General features: G+C 45.2%; 1 protein-coding gene across 1 annotated transcript in view; it reads right to left on the bottom strand.

The window, feature by feature from the left end:
• Positions 1 to 20752, bottom strand: part of IL17RD (interleukin 17 receptor D) — a 60676-nt gene that overhangs the window by 18039 nt on the left and 21885 nt on the right. Inside the window, exon 2 of the mRNA XM_060021475.1 lies at positions 2741 to 2798. Within this exon, the coding sequence (XP_059877458.1) occupies positions 2741 to 2798 (58 nt within the window). The remainder of the gene's footprint in view (positions 1 to 2740; positions 2799 to 20752) is intronic.

Genomic DNA, 20752 nt, shown 5'->3' on the forward strand with positions numbered 1-20752 from the left:
AAACTCCATCTTCTTCAAAAACAGCCACCTCGACATTTCAGCATTTCTTCTTTTGAAAAGATGTTAATAATTAATAAAACCAAATTCTACTTCTGATGACAATTCACTCTCAAAGTGTTCAACATGTGTTCACTGGGTATAGAAGAGAACTTTAGAATAGGAAAAAAATGTTGAAACATCTGTTTTAATACCCACATTGAACAAACAAGGAAACTGCAGCTAGAGTGATCGGCTGGGTGGCTTGCAATGCCACCAGTGACCAGCCCAGAAAGCCACCTCGGATAGCTCACGCAGGGCTCTTGCTATTCTATCCCCAGCACAAAGCATATGACTAAAAAATAAGTTCTGAATCAGAACTATTCAGCCTGCAAAAATCCTAGCTGAGACCAGCTTCCCAGAATAGAAAAAGACAAGATCCCCCCATACGAGTAAAGTACAAACATTTTCATTTATTGAGGTCTATAATGAAAGAAACCTTTGACTCAAACAGCTTTAGGAAAAGATGCATGAACAAGAGTAAATCATGATTTTTTTCCCTTTGTTCATTCCTAATGCCAAAATCAGCACTCTCTGGGTTTCTGTAAATACAATTATACAAATATAAAGTCTACAAATTAAGACAATGTATTACAACCTACTCAGGCATTACCCCACTCAGAGCATGACGAAGAAACGAGAAATGCAACGTGAAAGGAGGGAAGGGGATCTGTAAAAGCTGATTTTGACATAAAGGCAAGACATTTTCTTTCTTTGTAACGTTAAATGGCAAAGGAATAGAAAAGTAAGATATTTGTAGTTTAATACTTTTGTTGAAAACTTGGTGATTGGTTCTTAGCTATTTCAAACAAACTAGTAACCAGTCAATAGAGCAATAACAGGAACTTCCTTGTGGGAGAAAGAAATTATCTTTTTTAATGGAAAACAATGACTAGGTTTTTTGCACAGCCTGGATCCAATTATTAGCAACTCTAACGTTTTGGATTCCGATTACAAAAAAATTATGCCCAAATGACATTTGGCCAAAATGCAACCTCGCTTCAGATGTCTCAGGAGTCGAGTTGTGAATTAAATTCTAACTAAATGCTGAAGACTTACAAAGAAAATAATGACCAAGGGACAGGCATTGGCACGTGGGCCAAATATCTAGTCCCATGAAGAAAACAATAAGGTACTTTTAAGTTTTATAGGTAAGGATCCTCTTTCACAAAACCCCATATTAAATTAGAGATGCAAATACTTGTTTGCAGCTGACCGGAAAATTCTGAACTCTTGAATGTAATACAAGATCTACCAGGACCAAGAACATATATTAGAAATTAACTTTCTAACCTAAAGAAAGATCCCTTACACATGTCTTTACTTAGCTGAATTAAGTCTCATGGACTTGCAAGTCTTTCATTAGCATCATAGCATTTACCCAGAACATGTACACATCATGAACGTGAAATGTCTGAGTTTCCCATGTAAGTTCATCAGTTAACTTAAAGTACCCACGTCAGCAACTGCGGGCATGAACTTGACATCCATATTTGCATCTTAAAATTGTTAGATTGCATACGTGACCTCAAAAACCCTGCTTTAGCAGTGCTTATTCCAGAGGCCTCAATGTGACCTACAGCCCTTACTCATAACTCTCCAAGAGATGAATCAAATGTCAAGTCACTACATATGAATCAAGCTCCTTCTTGTCAACATTTTTACTTATAATTTATGGCTCATAAGGCTAAAATGCTCATAATTCTATATAATTACCTCCTAGGGCACAAAAGCAGATGCTAAGGCGGGTTCTACATGCTTAATCAGAAAAAAGCACGCCCACCTGCCCTTAGAAAACAATTCAGCCAGAAAAAGTCACACTTCCTTGAGAGAAAGGGCCAAAAAGGTACTTGGATTCTAATTCCAGTTGGAATGACTTCTAATATTAATAGATATCAATTACTGAGTGCACACGGAAGGCTAGCTCCTGAGATGAGCAGTTATAAACATTACCTCATTTAAGTGTCAAAATGACGCCGAGGAAGAAGTTAATCTTTATTTCACATGATGAGAAAACTGAGGCTTGCCAAAGTGGAGTCACCTGCCATAGTTCACAGCTGATAGGTGGGGAACAAGGTGAGAACCCAGGCCTAAGTCAAAGATGGCCAGTTGGAGACCCCTGTGCCAATCTGAGACCGATTCACTCGGCCCACTCTGTGTTTGTGAAATTTTTTAAATAAATGCTATTTTTTTAAAATGTTAAATGTCCATACTGAAAAAAAAATGCAAATTTCCCACTCTTCTTGGAAATCACACGCGGCTGTGCTCAGGGGACATCCCTCAAGACCACATCTGGAGGAGGTGGAATGGAGGAGCCAGTGCTCCTCTAAGACCAGACGCAGGCGACCCAGTTTACCACAGTCCCTACCACTCCTGCACCTGGTACCTGCGCTCACTGTTCCCCTGCTGGGCCCTACAGGCATCTGCGTTTTTCTTAAGGATATGGCTATGTCCTGAGGAAATCAGGGGAGATCTCCACACACAGCTTCTCTCAACACTTTAGAGGACAACTGACCTGTTCGAGCTCCGAAATACTTGGGGTTGCTTAACTGAGACTGAGGTGCTTTAGCTCTGTGGACAAACCTGAGCAGGTTCAGAAAATCCCTCAACTCCAGGACCTGCAGTGTCCCTGATTAAGCACGACTGTGGAAGCTTTAGATCACTGAAAGGGCTCCATTCTTCGGCGGTCAAGCCGTTCACTTACTGTCATATCTGAAGGTGATGTTATGCAGCCCGCTGTTTCTGCTGGCCGGCCCCACTCCCTGTGGGAAAACAGGAGAACGTGAGAAGGAGTGAAGCCAATTTGCTTTTCCATCACAAATTCCCCACGGAGTCAAAAACGCACACATGATCGCAGAGACCCAGGGTCATGCCAGTCACCAAGCAACATCCACGCTCTCCATGTCCCCTCTGTCCCCCCACCCAGCTCCCTCTAGCCCAGGAGATTCTTAACTGCCAGGCCACAGGGATCAGGAGTACTCACATCCCCTGAAACAATAGCAGCAGAGGCTGCTCTGCATTTGGGGGTTAAATAATAATTCATTAACAGTAAAACTGGGAGAGAGTGACCGTGAGCTGCCAGCTGGAACCCTTCCAGTTGGATCCACTTTGAGCACTGATTGGTTATAAAATTTGCCTACCAGACACTCTCATCCAAAAGCCCTATTAAGCCATAACAGATAGGCAATTCCTCAAGCCTAAGGAAACAGGTTTTTCATTCCAAGACCAGGAATGAGTGTGGGAATAAGCTGTTACTTTTAATGAGAAAAGTCTTCACTGCCTCCATACCTGTGCTTAGAGCATAGAAGGTGGATCATAGAAGAAGACTTTGAAACGTCTAACTCTAACTCTTAGGGGTGTGGCTTTTAGCCATCTGTACTCTTAACAGCAGGCATAACAACTCTGCCAGACCTCCCATTTTAATTACAGCATCCACAGAGGGAGCCCCGGAATCCTCCTGTTGGCCGCACCTTGTCCTGACCCACCACTTATCCATCATGGGAAAGAGCAGCTAAAGATCTCCCGACGCTGGTTTAACTGTTTCTGTGATAATCTGCAAATGTGCCATTCAGCATTAATTGCAGAATTCTCCCCCAAAATGTTAATTCTTAAATGCTAAATGATGGGAAAATATTCTAACCACACAGCTGAAGTTTCCACCCAACAAGGGGGATGTTAGGGAAAACCATATGCTGGCAGTCTGGTATTTAATGGGCAATTGTTACACTAAGACACAATGTGCAGAACACTTCTGATGGAGCCCAGGGTCTCAGGTCACAACCCCGGCACATCCATATGCTACCAGCGTGTTCACGCTGCTTATCCTGAAGCCAGGCATACCCGCTGAAACTGTATCCCTGGGCTCAGATAAACATGGACCTTGGGAAAGCACAGCTGTGCAGAAAAGGATGGACACACATCATTCTAATTAAAGTGAGGAATAAGCAGTAACAGAAAATCTCAATCAACACGGGGCACTAGCCCCATGGTCTACTGGGGTTCCGTTCCCCTTCTTCCTGATTCACCTTCCTTCTCCAGCTGTCCTCCTTCCAGCCTCCCTTCCACACATACACAAGGTTCCAGAATTCCTCACCTGAACGGAAACACTTTGGAAAGTGTTATTACCTTATTAAAACCCTAAATGCCTCCATAACTGCTTAGGGACGGGGCCACAGTCTGTGTGACTGGAGGATGCCCAACTTACAGATAGCCATGACCAGAGCAACACGACCAGCTGGGGACCAGGAAAGAGACGATGCAAAACCCGCACAATCCCTCAGTAATGCCCAAGGGGTGTGCCCCAAGCCACACCCTTCTCCTCCCATACAAACCCCCAGGATATAAATTCACTCACCATCTATTATGAGCCAGACATTATCCTAGGTACAGTGGTGAACACAACAGCCACTATCCCTGCCCTCAGGAGCGAAGTGGCTCATTCTTTCAAAGAACAGTAACTGGGTATGTGGATCACACGCAGGGCATACAGACAAATCTCAAGTCACACCCTGACCCTCCAAGAACTCTCAGTGTAGATGGCATACAAGGTCTCTGCAGCTAGGGTGAAAGGGCCAGCCATAAATAAGCATACAGTGTATGAAATGCCACATGCAGCGCCTCAGTAAGGATGAACCCAGGGTAAGAACACCACGTACTAGAAGCTGAAGAGAGGGAAGGATAACTGGGCTAGAATGGAGAGGAAAGGGGAGTCTCAGGGGAGGGAAACAAAAATGTAATCCAGGGGCCAAGGTAAGTACCTTAATCCTTCATCCTCTAGCTGGGACCAAGGGCAAACCACTTCACTCCACTGGGTGTGAATCTCCTCAACTGTTTTTATTAAAAGACAATTTGCATGACTTTCCTCTGAGAAGGGAGTTTGAGGAGGACACGTGAAGCCATGCAGAGGAAGCACTTTTCAAAAAGGAGATGCACTCCATTTAATAGCATGCTCCAAGGCGTGTAGGACTCTCGTGACCAATCACCTCGCTTGTAGGACTTTGTCAGCTTTTCATTTTGCTCTTGTTCGCCCTGTATTTCTACTGCAACATGTTTTTAACAGATATTCATTGGGCACTTGCCATGAATGCATTGTGGAAAGGAGCCCAAGACAGCGAGATGTGCTACAGCCTGTATACAAGAACCTAAATCACTCCAAATAAGGTCTCTGTGATGTATGTGGAGCTGCTCAGAAGCAGGCCCAGTGAGCTGGCCTCAAAGGACAGTGAGGCTTGCATATGGCATCCATTCACTACCGACTGAGCATCCCACCTTCATCCAAGCCCCAAAGAGCACTCAGCCATGAACCAGACCCGGGGCCTGACCTCAAGGAGCTCTGGTCACCAAGGTGATCTCCTAATGTGCAAATCTGTCCTCATTCGTCTGCTCCAAGCCCACCGCTGGCTCCCTGTACCTCCTAGACCATTCCTGACGTGGCCCCTGCCCACCTTCTCAATCACTCTCCTTCCGACCTTCCACCCCCGTCTGGGCCTGCATGACTGCTCAGCACATGTTCTGGAGACCTTCATATTCCCAGAATGCCCTTCCCATCACCCGGGGCCTGCTCCCCCGAGGGCTTCTCACCTTAGCCTAGCCTCTCTCACACTCCGTTCCCGACACATTAGTCTGCCTGCACTCTCACTTGATGGGAGCACAGGGATCCACCTCCACGATTTGACTGGCATGGCACTTCTGTGAATGTAGATGCAAAATGGTAACACTAATTCCACAGGAAATCAGAGACCATCCAAGGCTGATCTTGGAGCTTGGAAGCAAGAGGCACCATTGCAGGCACCAGCTCCTGTGTGTACTGTAAAGACTTTTCGCTCTTGGAAGTCGTCAAGTGCACAGCTTCTCAGCACATGCCTCAGACAGATGCTCCACGAGGCTGTCCTCAGTTCACACCTAAATAATGCTTCAGCTGCTCCAGAGCCCTCAGAAACCACCTGAGAAACAGTATGTCCAGGCTGGCTCACAGAACACTGGTTTTCTTTACACTTGGTGGTAGACAGAATAACAACCACCCCCCGCAACATGTCCACATCATAATCCCCAGAACCCATGAATATGTTACTTTACATAACAAAGGGGCTATGAGATTAAGTTTCACGATCTTGAGATGGGGAGAGTATTCTGAATTATCCAGGTGGGCCTAATATAATCACAAGGGTCCTTAGAAGAGGGAGAGAGGAAGGTCAGAGTCAGAGAAGGAGATGTGACAATGGAAACAGAAGGCAGAGAGACAGAGACAATGATTTAAAGATGCTATGCTACGGGTTTTGAAGATGGAGGAGCAACGCGGCCGGCCTCTAGATGCGGGAAAGGGCAAGGAATGGATTCTCCCCCAGAGCCTCCAAATGGAGCCAGACCTGCCAACACCTTGATTTTAACCCCGTAAGATTCATTTTGGAATTCTAATGTCAAGAACTGTAAGATAATAAATTTGTGGTGTTTTAAGCCACTAAGTTGGTGGTAATTTTTTATTACAGCAGCAATTGAAAGCAAATTACTTACACAATTTCAGTTGCCACATGGGATGAACGTCTCTCACACACACACACATGCGCACGCGTGTGGTTTATACGGCCGTTCTCCCCTCCCAGACCGAGGGCAGACTGATCACTTGCCACTGCGCTCTTCCACCCCACTCCCCGCTTCAGGCATACACGGAACACTGAACCATGACAGCTGCTGCTTGAGATTTTGCCGTCCTTGACAGAGGTTTCTGTGGGCTACTCTGGGGCTTATCTGGAGTAAAAGAGTGGTTAACAGAATGGGCTTTGGAGTTGCCAAAGGTGTGTTCAAATCGTCCACTTTCCAGCTGTGTGACCTTAGGCAAACTTCTCAACCTTTCTGAGCCTCATTCACCAGAGCTATAAAGTGTTTGAATCAAGCTTCCTGGAAAGGATTGGTGTGGGGACCATGTGAGATGACTGACATATATCAAGTGCTCTGCACATTTCCTGGCACATATTGAAACGGTTATTTCATAGGCAGTAATGGTTATGCTATGATTCCTGCCCTAATAAACATGGTGAGAGTTGTGCTACAAGGGGACACGTGAGATAGGCAGGGTGACGCTCACAGGAACTGGCATCTCCAGGTATGATCTGTCTCCAGCATCCAGACCTTGGGGGTACTGTGGGAGAAGAGGCAGCCGTGCAGGTCAGGGCAAGGTGGCAGAAGGCACCAACCACCAGACTAAGGACTGTGTTCTGCTGTTGGTCTTGGTGGGAACTGGGCAACCCAGGGACTCCATCTCTGCAAAGCACTCAGGTTGAACCAGATGGGGAGAAACTCAAGGCAAAGTGACCATGGCATTCCCCACAGTCCAGGGCCTAGCACATAGTCAGCCCTCGATAAATATCAGTTTTCTGTCAGAATGAATACATGCATAATTGAGCCAGGTAATATATCCAGAGAAGCCAGGAGGGCCTAGCTTGGTGTGACAAGGTGACTTATGGGCTTACAATCAGGTCCCGCCATAAGGGAACACAGAGAAGGCAACTCACAAAGCTGGTCAACAGCTTCAGAAGCTGTTTCTTCAGGAAACAATTCCAAGCTCTTACCTACTACACCCGATTTGATATTTAATGAGCTGACAATTAAGAATACTTGCAAAAAAAAAAAAGAATACTTGCTTATTGCCTGTTACTTAAAAAAATGCCAGTGCTGTAGCCTCAGGGTGTCACATTCTTGGTTAATTAACTACCCCCATTTGGTGCACTAACGGCAGCTTTTAATTTGTTCCAATGCCAGCTAAGAAGCTAGCCCCAGGTGCCTGGAGCTCAGCTGTGAACTCTCTATGGTGAGCAAGGAAGGAAGCAGCAAATGGGGACAGAAGAGAGAAAACATCTTTTACTCTGGAAAGGGGAAGGGGAGGATAACCCCTAAGTGCTCTAAAGAAATAAAATTCAAAAGGCAAAAACCCACACCATGCTCCACCCATATGGCAAAAAAGCAAAGGCCTGGACACAAAGACAGCCACAGAGCGGGAATCCCACACAGAGCTGCCAGCATCACCATGAGGGGCGTCAGATGGCCAATTTCCTGAGGGACCCTGGGGGATTCTGGGCCATTTGAAGATACCAACTTGCCAGAGCAACATTTTCAATCCAGCTCCAAAACAGCTTAACTGCCATTTAGGAAAAATGCATTTTGTAAAGGACTGTGCTAATTATAGTGCCCCCTTTCCATGGAAGGTAAGCCAAACAGTAAGGCCTACACAAGACTGCTTTCAAATCAATTAAGGAACTTTCAGAAAGCTAGTAAAGTTTTAGTGAACTGAGATTGGGTGAGAATTTAAATAAGACCATTTGTCAGAAAGAACTGAAAGGATGGTTTGTTTTTAAAGGCACACCGACCAAGTAACTACTTCAAACGGTGGGCAACTCAAACGTCCTCTTTTCCATAACACTGCTTCCATCTTCGAGTTTCCAGTGTGTTAATGAGACTAAAAAGCAGACAGTTCTGTGAGGCTTGAAATGCATAGGGGGACTGATGTTTTTGCCTATGACCAGGAGACATCATGAGCGCTAGAGGCAGGACATGGGGTCCATTTACTTCGTGCAGGTTCAGATGGTTTCAGAAATGAAGGCAGATCCCACTTACTTCAGTTCAAACCTTTAGCTAAAAAAAAAAAAAAAAATCAGCCAAGGCAGAGAAGCCCCAGGTGAGGCAAGCCGAGGAGAATGCTGGCAAACCCAAAACACAAGGAAAATAAATCACAAAGCCAGCTTGGGCCCGATCTATCTACTCAAGATATTCACTCCACATTCCCGGGAAATGTTCTCTCTCACTCTCCATCTAGAAGCAACCAACTTCAGACATGCAGGGTGCCAGCCAGCTGTCTGCTTTGGGGAGGTGAGGTCTTGGATGTCTAGTGGGGAACACACAAGCTCTAGAGGAGTGCCAGTGGGTTCCCACCAGCAATTACCATGTCGGCCCCAAAAGACCTGGAGATCTTAAGTTAATTAGAGAGATTTGCTCGAGGAGGTAGGAAGTCACTACTCCAAAGCATCGCCTGTGCACCAGACCAAAGCCATAATCATGATTCATCTCTGACGTGCTGCTAATCATCACACACATGTTCCTAATTTCACGCTCTCCAAAGGAAAGCTGAAGGGACAATTGTTTCTGACCTCTAACATGGAGCCAACCTATGCCAAGTTACCATGTGTCCTGCTTATCAAACTGAAAGCTCTAGTTTTCATCTAAGCATCTTTTCACTATTCCACCCTCCTCCACGGTGCCCCCCCCCAAGGAAATCCATTCACTAAAGACAAAGACGTGGTAGGGCATTTATATGAGTTGTTTCTCAGACAGTAATTTTTCTTTTCTTTTTTTAAAAATTGAGATACCATTGACATACAACACTGCGTAAGTTTAAAGTGTACAACGTGTTGATTTGATACATTTATGTACTGCAATATGATAGCAACTTTTCTACATGGTGGTGGCCTAAATGGAATTTAATACATTTTAATATATCCTTCCCTGCTGCAGACTTTATAATTTTCTTATTGCCTTGCCACTGGAGCATGCATATGTAGTTAAAGCCCAGATATCAAAACACACACACACACACACACACACACACACACACATGCCAACTTTTTTCCTGTGTTTAAAAACAAAACAAAGCTCTGTAGCCACCTTGGTTTTCACAAAGCAGAAGCCCAAGTACTTTTTCCAATGAGCCTGTTAAGGATCTGGGCTGTGTGTTCTCTCATGGCTGATACTCGCAAACAGACAGGATTTTTCCAATCCTCAAAATGTTAAAAGCAAGCTATAAAACATGCCTCTGGACGGAGAGCCAGACCTTTCCCCTCTGCTGCACACACCACTCCCATCCACACAAATGAGAACCTCATGTTAAAGAACTGGCATCTTTAAGGTAACAGTCAACCCATCTGCAGTTTCAAAAGCACACACAGACAACTCACAGACACAGATTAACTGGTCTTCTGTAAATACCGGATATGAAGAGGAAGCAAACAACCAACCACCCGAGAACAGACACAGCAAATCAGCTACCGGCTCCCTCTCACGTAGCAGTGAAGGTAGTTACGAAGACTTTGCTCCAGAAGCCCGAGAAAGTATCTTCCCGCGAGGGCAAAATAGTGATTAGACAACAGAGGAAAACTTAGAGCTATAAACATGATTGTTATGCCTAAACTCAGAGGAAATGTTTGGATCAAAACAAAACTACTAATAAAAAGCCTTAGGACCACACAGACATTGTGCACTGAATTGTGCTGACTTCAAATACTGCTTCCGAGGCTCCGGGATGGAGTCTCCAAATACTGTATCACATCTGGAATTCTGCTTTTACAGCATAAATGCCTGCAGAAATGGGGGACTGTGATGTTGCCATGGGGACCTAGCCTCCACCAGCTAGGCAGGTCCCCAGCATGCCCCACACATGTGCTTCCTTCAAGGTGGATTTCACATCTCTGGAAATTATGGAAGGCTGCCCTTTCAGGTTTTAATGCTAATCGAAACATCACAGGCTGCACTATAAAGCAAGGCGACCCCTTCTGTCAGCCTATTATTTCTGTCCACACGGTGGTCTTGGACAGAAAAACCTCCTTAAAATAACAGAGGGAAGCAGCAAGTCAACATTAGACCCCTTTTCATAAGTTACTTAAACTCTCCTGTCTCTGGCTGCAAAAATCCAAGTCAGTCAACCTGTGCTCAGGGCCACCCCCCATCGCTTGCCTCCGGGAGGGATCAAGCTCAGGCTCCCAGGCTGCTTTGCCCATTGCCGGAAATGAGCCATTAATGCCATCCCAGCAGTGCTCCTGCCAAGGCAGGATGTCTTCACTTTTAATTGTTGATGACCCCTTTGCTGTTAAGGGGAAAGGGTTTCTAGAACCCCTAGAAGAATCCTGTGAGAAACATTCCTCACCCAATTTCCCACAGAAACATTTCTTATACAATTTCGGGGCATTCCCAGAGCTCCCAGAGGCCACTGAGCGCTTTCCAGGCCCCAGGTCCAAAGCCACGTTTAGACACAAAGATTCCAGAGACGCCACATAGAAATGAGGGGGTGCATCTTGGCTTCCCCCCTTCCCTGGGATGCAACCCCTCCAACCAGCCCCTCCAGGTGTGGGTTCAGATATACACAAACAGAACACAACCCGCCTTGAGTGCTGGCAGGTGCCTCCCATCACTCCTGATCCTGGCCTTTCTCAGATTTCCTGGGGGAAAGGAGGGGAATCAGCTCACCCAGAGGTAAAGCAACAGTCACCAAGCCCCACGGGCAGATTGAGGGGACTCAGGCCTTCTGGTCCTCAGCCCTGTGACCTCCCGATCCAACACTTCCACCTAGTCTGTTAGGTAACGCATCCCAAAATGTCCCCGAGATGCAGCTGCAGAGAGAGAGAGAGAGAGAGAGAGAGAGAGAGAGAGAGAGAGAGAGGGAGAGAGAGAGAGAGAGAGGGAGGGAGAGAGAGAGAGAGAGAGAGAGAGAGGGAGGGAGAGGGAGAGAGAGAGAGAGAGAGAGAGAGAGAGAGTGTGTGCGCGCGCGTGCGTGTGTGTGCGCGCCCAGCCACACGGTGAAAAAATAAAGGCACCAGGAAGTCAGCAGCGTGGCTCCAGGTGTTAACACTTACCGCATCCTGCCTAACCCCACCAGCTTGAGGCCGGCCGCCTGGGAGCCGCACACAGCAATTAGGCCCTTCCCGGGCTGGGCGCCTTTGTCCCCTTGCTACCATCATTAGTGTCTGACTTCCTGTGCACAACGGGGGTGGGGGTGGGGGGCAATCACCGGCTGACCGGGCAGGACATTAGACTTCCTTTGTCAAAGACCCTCAAATGTTAACAAGCAAGTGAACAAGCTTCTCCTCTGCCCCACCCCCCCCCACTCCCAGCCACTCCTCCAGCTCACCAAACACTCCGGGGCAAGTCTCAACAGTCTTGGTTCCCCCCACTTGGGGGAATGTGAGTTCCTTGGGAGCAGTATCAAGTCTCCACGTCGATTTCCCAGAGCCGTTCCCCTACAAGCATGTCACTGGCATTTGCTGAGTACCTGACGGTTACCGGGGCCGTGTTACTTGTCCTGCGTTAACGAGGGTGAAAACGAACAACGATGACGGTGCTCGGACAACGTGAGACCCAGGCTGTTCGACGCTCAGCTCAGTCCCCCCCTAAGCACAGGTGTCCCATTCAAGTGTGCTCATGCGCTAAAGTGCAAGATGGTCTCAAGATGCAAGGATGTGCTGAAGGTTTGAGTAATATCACTGATCAGATCTGAAAATGGGGGAGCGTGAGTTGTTATATAGCTGCAACCCACATCCCTAAAAACCTCTCATTTACCCGTCATCCCTCCCAACAGAGGGCCCCAGCTTTTTCTGTGGGGACACAGATGTCTTTGAGGATTTGGTGAGAGCTGTGGCACACATGTACGCATGCAAATTCTTCAGGAGGTTTCAGCATTCCTGAAATCCACCCAGGCTCTCACCTGCCTGCCTTATTGATAGCATGATAGCTTAACACCAGGCATACAGAAGAAGTGGTTTAGTGACCCAAGGGAAACTGGCCATTAAAAAACAAGATTCAAATAGGGCACGAGGTGGTTGGAAGTAAGATCTCAGTTTTAAATAAAACTCCGAATTAATGTCTCAACTGTTATCCTTTGTGGGCAGTATTTATTACAACTCAGAAATTGAACAATTTGTCCAAGATATGTTGGGACTCATGAACTTCAGAAAGTAGGAGCATAAAAGGCAACCATTTCTGCTGTTAAACACAGGAGCCCATTAAGAGCTTCTATCACTTTTCGGACCACAGGTGACAACAGTCACATCTGCAATCAAGTCAGTTTTACTGAATTTTGTTTTAAAAAAATAAACTGCAGTGTGGTTAATTCTTACTCTTTTTTTCCTCCCTTTGCTGAATGGGAAGGAACATACTCGTGGTGTCCAGAAGATGGAGAAAACAGCTGAGTTTCCCACTTCTGCTCAACTGCTTCTTCCTGTCTGTCGTGTCTGTTGTCAGCACACAAAATTAGGTCACGTTTGGGATACATTCTTAAATATTTGCCCAAGAACCACTATGGAGGATAATCTGAAACTCCAGTTTTCCAGGGACTTCCCTGGTGGCACAGTGGTTAAGAATCCACCTGCCAGTGCAGCGGACACGGGTTCGATCAGGAAGATCCCACATGCCGCCGAGCAGCGAAGCCCGTGCGCCACAACTACTGAAGCCCACGTGCCTAGAGACCGTGCTCCGCAACAAGAGAAGCCACTGCAATGAGAAGCCCACACACCACGAGGATGAGTAGCCCCCGCTCACCGCAACGATAGAAAGCCCACACGCAGCAGTGAAGACCCAACGCAGCCAAAAATAAATTAATTTAAAAAAATTTTTTTAAGTTTTTAAAAAAATAAAACTGCAGTTTTCCAAAATGAAGAATTATCTACGACTTTGACTTCTGCTCCAGACATACCAAAACTCATTCAAGCTTCAAAAATTAGATGTTGGTAACAGCAGAGAAAGGACACTATCACTTCCATGATGCCAAGTCCCCCACAAGCTTATTTACATGAACCCAACAAGTTTCAAAGAGTAAATCATTTCACCTTCGGCTGTGATTTTTACCTTTTGCCAAACCAATTTTTAAATAGTAGGTAATCGGAAGGATATATTCCAATGCTAATGGTCCTTGCAACTTTAAGTCTCCCTACTTCTTGGATGGAAGCCAGCAGTCTGCCCTTAAACTATAAGCAATAAATCCAGAAGACTCTCTTTCCTAATTTCCCAATGATACCACATGGAATTCCCATTAAAGCACTCACATGCAAACACACACACAACGACATACCAATTAAATCACTGTATGATTTTAGGCCAGGAAATAATTGTGTTTGCCAAAAACTATTCAGCTTGGTTTTTATTTCCTTGAACAGCTAAAATGTCATTCTGGGAAGGAGGGCAAAGAATAAAGTGAAAATGAAGTATCAATGTCTTGGTGGATTTCAGATTAAGGTAAATGTTCCCTGTGGGTGAAGGAGAGAGTGCAGAGTTCCCAGGAATGAAGAGTTCCCTGTACTACCTCCCCAGGGACTCCTGGCATAGATTGGTAGAGAGGTAAATTAGCAAATTCATATGAGGCAGGCAGGGCAAATGGAACAGCAGGTAGGTGCACACTTCCTTTCTGATGAAGTGGCCCTGGTGGCGGATTCCTACTCCCCCAAGGGGTTGAGGCAAGCAAATGGCACACATAACCTTCCTCCTTGACCTGTCAACAGGAAGAAATCAATGCACCTTGTCCCTTCATTAGCCTTCCCATGGAGAAGTGTTTACAAAATCAAAGCAATATGGTGGAAATCAGTTAGAAGCCTGTAACATTTTATCATGAAGTTAGGGTGAAACAGAGACTTACCAGAAAAAATTAAAAGCAGTGATTAGGTATTTTTAAGAAAGGGAATTCCCTGGCAGTCCAGTGGTTAGGACTCCGCACTTCCACTGCAGGGGACACGGGTTCAATCCCTGGTCAGGGAACTAAGATCCTACAAGCCACGAGGCATGGCCAAATTAATTAATTAATTAAAAAGAGAGGTCCAAAGGTTCTGGCTAAAATGATTTCAAACTGAGCAGCTGGGTGGATGTGAGGCCAAGCTGTCAGGCTTTGTGGGACATGGAGCCACGTCAGTCACAGGAGCACTGAGGAAAAGTCCCACACAGGCACAGCCGGCTCAGGTACCAAGTCCTGTCTACCACTTCCCCAACTGTCCGTGAGGAGTGCAATATTCAGTGGTTCTCAAAAACAGAGAACCCTAACGGTGGGTTTTCAAGTTTCTAGGAAAATAGTGGGCTTTTCTTTGAAAGAGGCTTTATTACTTTTGTAAATATAACAAGTTCAAGGCAAAGGAAATTTAAGTACAGAGAAGAATATGAAAATCCTCTCTAGTCAACATTATTGTACTATATACTTCAAAACTGCTAAGAGACTAGATGTTCAATATTCTTACTCCAAAAAAAGAAATGATAATTATGGACGTGACAGAGGTATCAGTTAAAGCTACTGTAAATCATACTACAATATAAATGTATCAAGTCAACAGGCCGTGTACCGTAAACTTATGCAGTGTTATATGTCAATTATCAATATATCTCAATAAAACGAAAAGCACCCCCCAAACTCCTCCCCTCCCCATCACTTTGAAGACTCTTCCAAACGATCTCTGTTACATGTATCACATGGACTCTGACTTGACATAAGTTAGATCCTAATACACAGACCATTTCTTCCGATAAATCGCTACCAGCTAATGCAGTTCCTTTTGGGAGAGCCATGTGGGACTAATGGGATAAACAGGAAAAAGATCCTAATGAGGTAAAAATTAGGGCCATTGGGCCAAATTCTTTCTAAGGGTCCAGCCAGCTCTAATTAGCCATTATTAAAAAGTAGTAAAGCAGGCCCTTTCACCTGTTCTAAAGCCAGTTGTGTATGTGGAAAAGGCAATAAGGCAGATGCAGCAAGAAGGTGACACACACACATGTTCATATTTTGGTAGGTTGCCTGTTGGCCTTGGTTCCCTAAATGTTGCCCTATAAGGTAACCAAATTACTATGCTTTATCCTGTATGTTTAAAAGAAAATTACACAAATTTAGGGGATTTTATGATTAGATGGCTGGTCTCATGTGAATAACAGAACTGTGTACATTAAAAGGAAGTGCTGGTGGCACCTTCCCTGGTGGCGCAGTGGTTAAGAATCCACCTGCCAATGCAGGGGACATGGGTTTGAGCCCTGGTCCAGGAAGATTTCACATGCCGCAGAGCAACTAAGCCCGTGCGCCACAACTACTGAGCCTGCACTCTAGAGCCCGCGAGCCACAACTACTGAGCTCGTGGGCCACAACTGCTGAAGCCAGGGCACCTAGAGCCCGTGCTCTGCAACAAGAGAAACCACGACAATGAGAAGCCCACGCACCACAACGAAGAGTAGCCCCCGCATGCCACAACTAGAGAAAAGCCTGCGCGCAGCAACGAAGACCCAACACAGCCATAAATAAATAAATAAATGTATTTAAAAAAAAAAAAAGGAAATGCTGGCAAATCCAGGAAGCGGTTGACAACAGCTTCATCAGGCGTGGTAGTCACATTACAGCCACGCGGAAACCTTGGAGCTTCAACTGTTCAGAGTCGGGGTGGCTGGGAGAACACCAGTGTGGGCAGATTCTACAGAGCACGCTGAGGAGATAAAATCATTCGCTATGTAATCTCCATTTTGTGATTAGAATCACAACACCCGTGTAGTGTGAAGGAGAAAGAATGATCTCTGCCTCAAAAACTTAGCTCAAGCCCCAGAATTTATCAGCAGAGGTATGCTTTACACTGGGAAGGCCATTTTGAGTGATGGAGAATAAGGCTCCTCCAGGAGTTTACAATTTGTTTTGGAAAACAAGGTTAAAAGAAAGATGAAATTAGAGTCAATGGTGTTACACCTTATGGAATGAATATGCTAAGTTATGCAATCGAGCTCCAAATCACAGGAGCCCAGAGAAAGGGGAGTGAACAGAAGGCTCACCAGAGACCAGAGAAGTGTCTTCACAGAGGAGGCAGGTCTCTGGCTGGACCCTAGGGCATGTCGAGCTCTGGGGTGGGTGGGGATGGGGAGATGACCCTCTTCAAGCAGATGCAGACATAGGAGCATGTGGCTGCACGGTAAACATTCAATAAATGGCCCTTAGGCCTCAGGGATGATGTGGAGCCTCCCTCACCAGCCAGAGCGAACACTGGCAAGCTGGAGTAACTGACCCCACACCCTCATCCCTTCCGTGTTAAACACCCCAAATGAATGGGCGCTGTAGGGCTGGGATGGGCAAGTGGGCTGAGTTTTGCATGTGTTGCATCTTGGAGTTTGGCAAGACCTGAACAGAGTGATCCTTACGGAGGTGAGCACAGCCTGAGGCGGCAGGCAGGAGTGCAGGGGAGGGGTCTCCAATCCAGGCCAAGGTAGCAGTGGGCTAGGCTCGGGGTAGAGAGGAGCAAAGAAACAGGCAGTGAAACAGCAGCTTCCAAAGATGAACCGAAAGGATCAGAGAGTTAATCAAAGGGAGGAGTCAGATCCCAGGGCCTGCAGACCGGAGGTGCCACCGACAAAAGCGGAAGGATTAAAGCTGGGGGTCTCATTACACAGTCCTCTTATTTTCAAAATGGGCCACATTCCCTGCCCCTAATACAGATGGAAGGCATTTAAGAAGGAGGAAAGGGAGTCCTGAGCACCACCCACTTCCAATTTCCACCTATCTTCCCTCCGTGACCAAAAATGTCACTAACTTTTGGAATTAGTGCCACAGACGCCCAAGGTGGGAGTCTACATCTCCACCTCTCTAATCTTCCCCAGTCATTCTCACCCACCTTGACTTTCCTGTCTACACTTGGGGTAAACCAGGGCCATGCTCCCAGGCGGAGCTCACTAATAGTAAAGACAGAAAGAAGACGACTCAGAAATAAAGGCCCTTTGTTAGCTTTTTCCAACTCTCCATCAAAGTTCCTAAAGATCAGATTCACTACAAACAATCTTTACAAATCTGACCTTGGCACAAATGGACAGATGCTATGTGATTCCTCTTACATAAGGTACCCAGCATGGTCAACCTCATGGAGACAGAATGTGAAATAAGCGGTTTGCCAGGGGCTGGGGGAGGGGGAAATGGGTTTAGAGTTTCAGTTTAGGAAGATAAAAGTTCTAGACATGGATGGTGGTGATGGCTGTAAAACAATGTGAATGGACTTAATGCCACCAAACTAAACACTTTAAAATGGTTAAAGTGGAAAATTTTATGTAATGCATATTTTACCACAATTTTTTTAAAAGGGGAAAAAAGGAAACAAGGATTTTGAGCAGGAAAGTAACAGTAATAAAACAGTGTTGTAGCCACGTCTGTAGGAAGAAATAGGAAGGTGGACACCTGGAGGCAGGAGAGGCGGCAACTACAGGTGTGAGGTGAGAAGGATGGCGATGGTGGGGAGATGATGAAACGACGGGTCTGAGAGGCATTTTTAAGAAACTATGGCAGGACTTCATGACAAATGTGATACAGAGGTGATGATGGAATGCAAAGGTAACTTGAAGGCTCCTCTTTTGGGAACCCGGAAGATTAGTGATTTTACAGCAATAAAGAGAACCCTGGGGAAGGAGTCTTTTCTATTTTAAGAAAAAAACTTAGTGAGGGTGAGGTGACGACAGGGAATCTTCTACATAATACCGTATTTTTTTGGCAATACAGGATTAGAAGGCAGGAAGTCATGCATGAGGTCAAGCTACAGAACCTTAAGGACAGATGGGCTAATTAAGAGGAGGTATAAAAAAGAACAAAGGGCCAAGAATTGGGCTTTGTGGGACTATCCACATTTAGAGCCTGTGAGAAGGAAAAGAAGATAGAAAAAGTGAGGCTGGCAAAGTAGAAGAGGAACCAGGAAAGACCATTAGGCAAAGGAGAATGAAACAGAATTTAAAAAAAGAACGTCAAATAGGTTTCATGTAAAAGAATGTCAAGATGGATATTTTCAGCATGAAAACCACCTTTTTGATTATACAAATCCCTGAGCAAATAATAATATTGATGGCTCATTTAGAATAGCTCCTCCATATAAATAAATTCCCATGTCTTTTGCTGCTATTCAGATCCATCCCCCGGTTTTCTATAAAATTAGGAAGCATATTGGGCTTCCCTGGTGGCGTAGTGGTTAAGAATCCTGCCAATGCAGGGGACACGAGTTCGAGCCCTGGTCTGGGAAGATCCCACATGCCTCAGAGCAACTAAACCCATGCGCCACAACTACTGATCCTGAGCTTTAGAGCCCGCAAGCCACAACTACTGAGCCTGCATGCCACAACTACTGAAGCCCGCATGCCTAGAGCCAGTGCTCCGCAACGAGAGAAAGCCCGCGCGCAGCAACGAAGACCCAATGCAGCCAAAAATAAATAAATAAAGTAGGAAGCATATTATAAGTACTATCTAAAGGAAGTCTTTTCATATGTTTGAAAACTTAAAAACAAGTGACATTAGCACTGGAAAAGGCGTTGAAAAGATTCTGGTTCACTGTCAGACTTTTGTGTACAGGATCAGAGCTTTACATCCTGCCAGGACAGCCGTCCAATCTCCCATGTTATCACGGAGAAGAGCACAGGGACCCTGAGTCATGACGCTCCCCAATTTCTGCTCAGCACTTTACAGTTTGAGCCACTGTTAAATTAGTAAAACCTTTTGGCAGTTTTTTGAAACAATGCTATCTGAAAAATGTAGAGGCAACCAACACTCAGGTCTTTTTTTAACCAAATACTGCTAACCAACTGACCTAATAGCTAGGATTCAGAATAAACGACAACTGCCCAGAATTCAACACGAAATAAAAAAGTTCAAAAGATAAGCTAGAACTCAAAGTTATCAAATTAGATTTCAGTTCAGGCAAACTCTTTTTGTCCAAAATTCCTGGAAAGGGTAAATTTTTGCACAAAGGCACAAATACAAATATTAATTTTCAGACCATCCTGTTTTGGACATTATTCATCACTTGTGGCCGTTTGACAGGCGCACATCCATATCACTGCCAGGCTTAATTGTGCATCAATTTTGGCTTTGTGGCTAACAACCTTTTCCCCAAAAGTAAGGGAATAAAGCTGAAATGTGGTTATCTCTGAACTTTGATTCATCTCTGAGAAGAGGCCTGCAGGAATATTACACCTCTTGAGTTTATTTCCAGACACCCAGAACAGTCTGGAGAAAGGCATATTCTAGGAAACAGTAACTACCACACTGGTTAAATGCTTATCACTAATGAACATTTATTGGGTAGTAACAGAACTGTGACCCTCATAACTTAACCATACTACACTCATGTCTTCCTGAAGGTACAGCTTCAATTCACAAGCATAATTTTTAAGGGCATAAAAAAGAACTTTCCAGCTCACCAACATAGCAAATACCTCTCTATCTCGTCTTTAAAAGTTTCACACTGTTTTGAAATTCTCCCCATACTTGAAGAACCCCATACCAACATCTTGTTGACTGATATTAAAGAATGACTAGCCTCACTCTCTTAGCAACAATAACCTTCTAGAAGATTTGCCTAAGAAGAAAACAAACACTATCTGATAAAGGAAAGAGATTCCATTGCAGACCTCTGGGTTCTCAGACCTGGAACATTATAATCTGATTGTACCTACATGGCATTCACCAAGAGGGCACTGCATGGTAGCGAGAGCAGAACAGAAGAACCAGAGCTATGAGCACCCCTGCCGCAACACTCTTACTGCCACAGAAAGCGGAAAAAGTAATTTCAAATGGGACACGTGGAGTCCTTACTCCTCCCTTCCCCACTCCCACCAAAAATAACCAATCATAAACTTTTAGCACCTCTCAAGGACTTCAAGAGAGACAAGAGGAGAATGTGTTGGCCTGGCTAAGGACCCTCACATCAGTGCAACTTCTTTCTTTACAGATTTATTAAAATATGCAAGCACAGTACTTATAAACAAAGGAGTCATTTCAGTTTTTGCTTGGAAAGATGGGAGCCAATACATTCCTTCTGGGAATTCAGGGTAACGGCTTTACAAAAACAGTGTCCAGATGTGCTTAAAAATTCAGTCTGTTTCTTCTTTTGGGGCAGACTGGAGGGAGAAACAAAGGGTGGGAGAGTCATTGTATTAAAAATTGAAAAGGTTATTGGGCTTTTTTGGCTCGCACGCTAACCTGCCCTCTGCT

The sequence above is a fragment of the Delphinus delphis genome, chromosome 10 (genome assembly GCF_949987515.2).
Source record: "Delphinus delphis chromosome 10, mDelDel1.2, whole genome shotgun sequence".
NCBI lineage: Eukaryota > Metazoa > Chordata > Mammalia > Artiodactyla > Delphinidae > Delphinus > Delphinus delphis.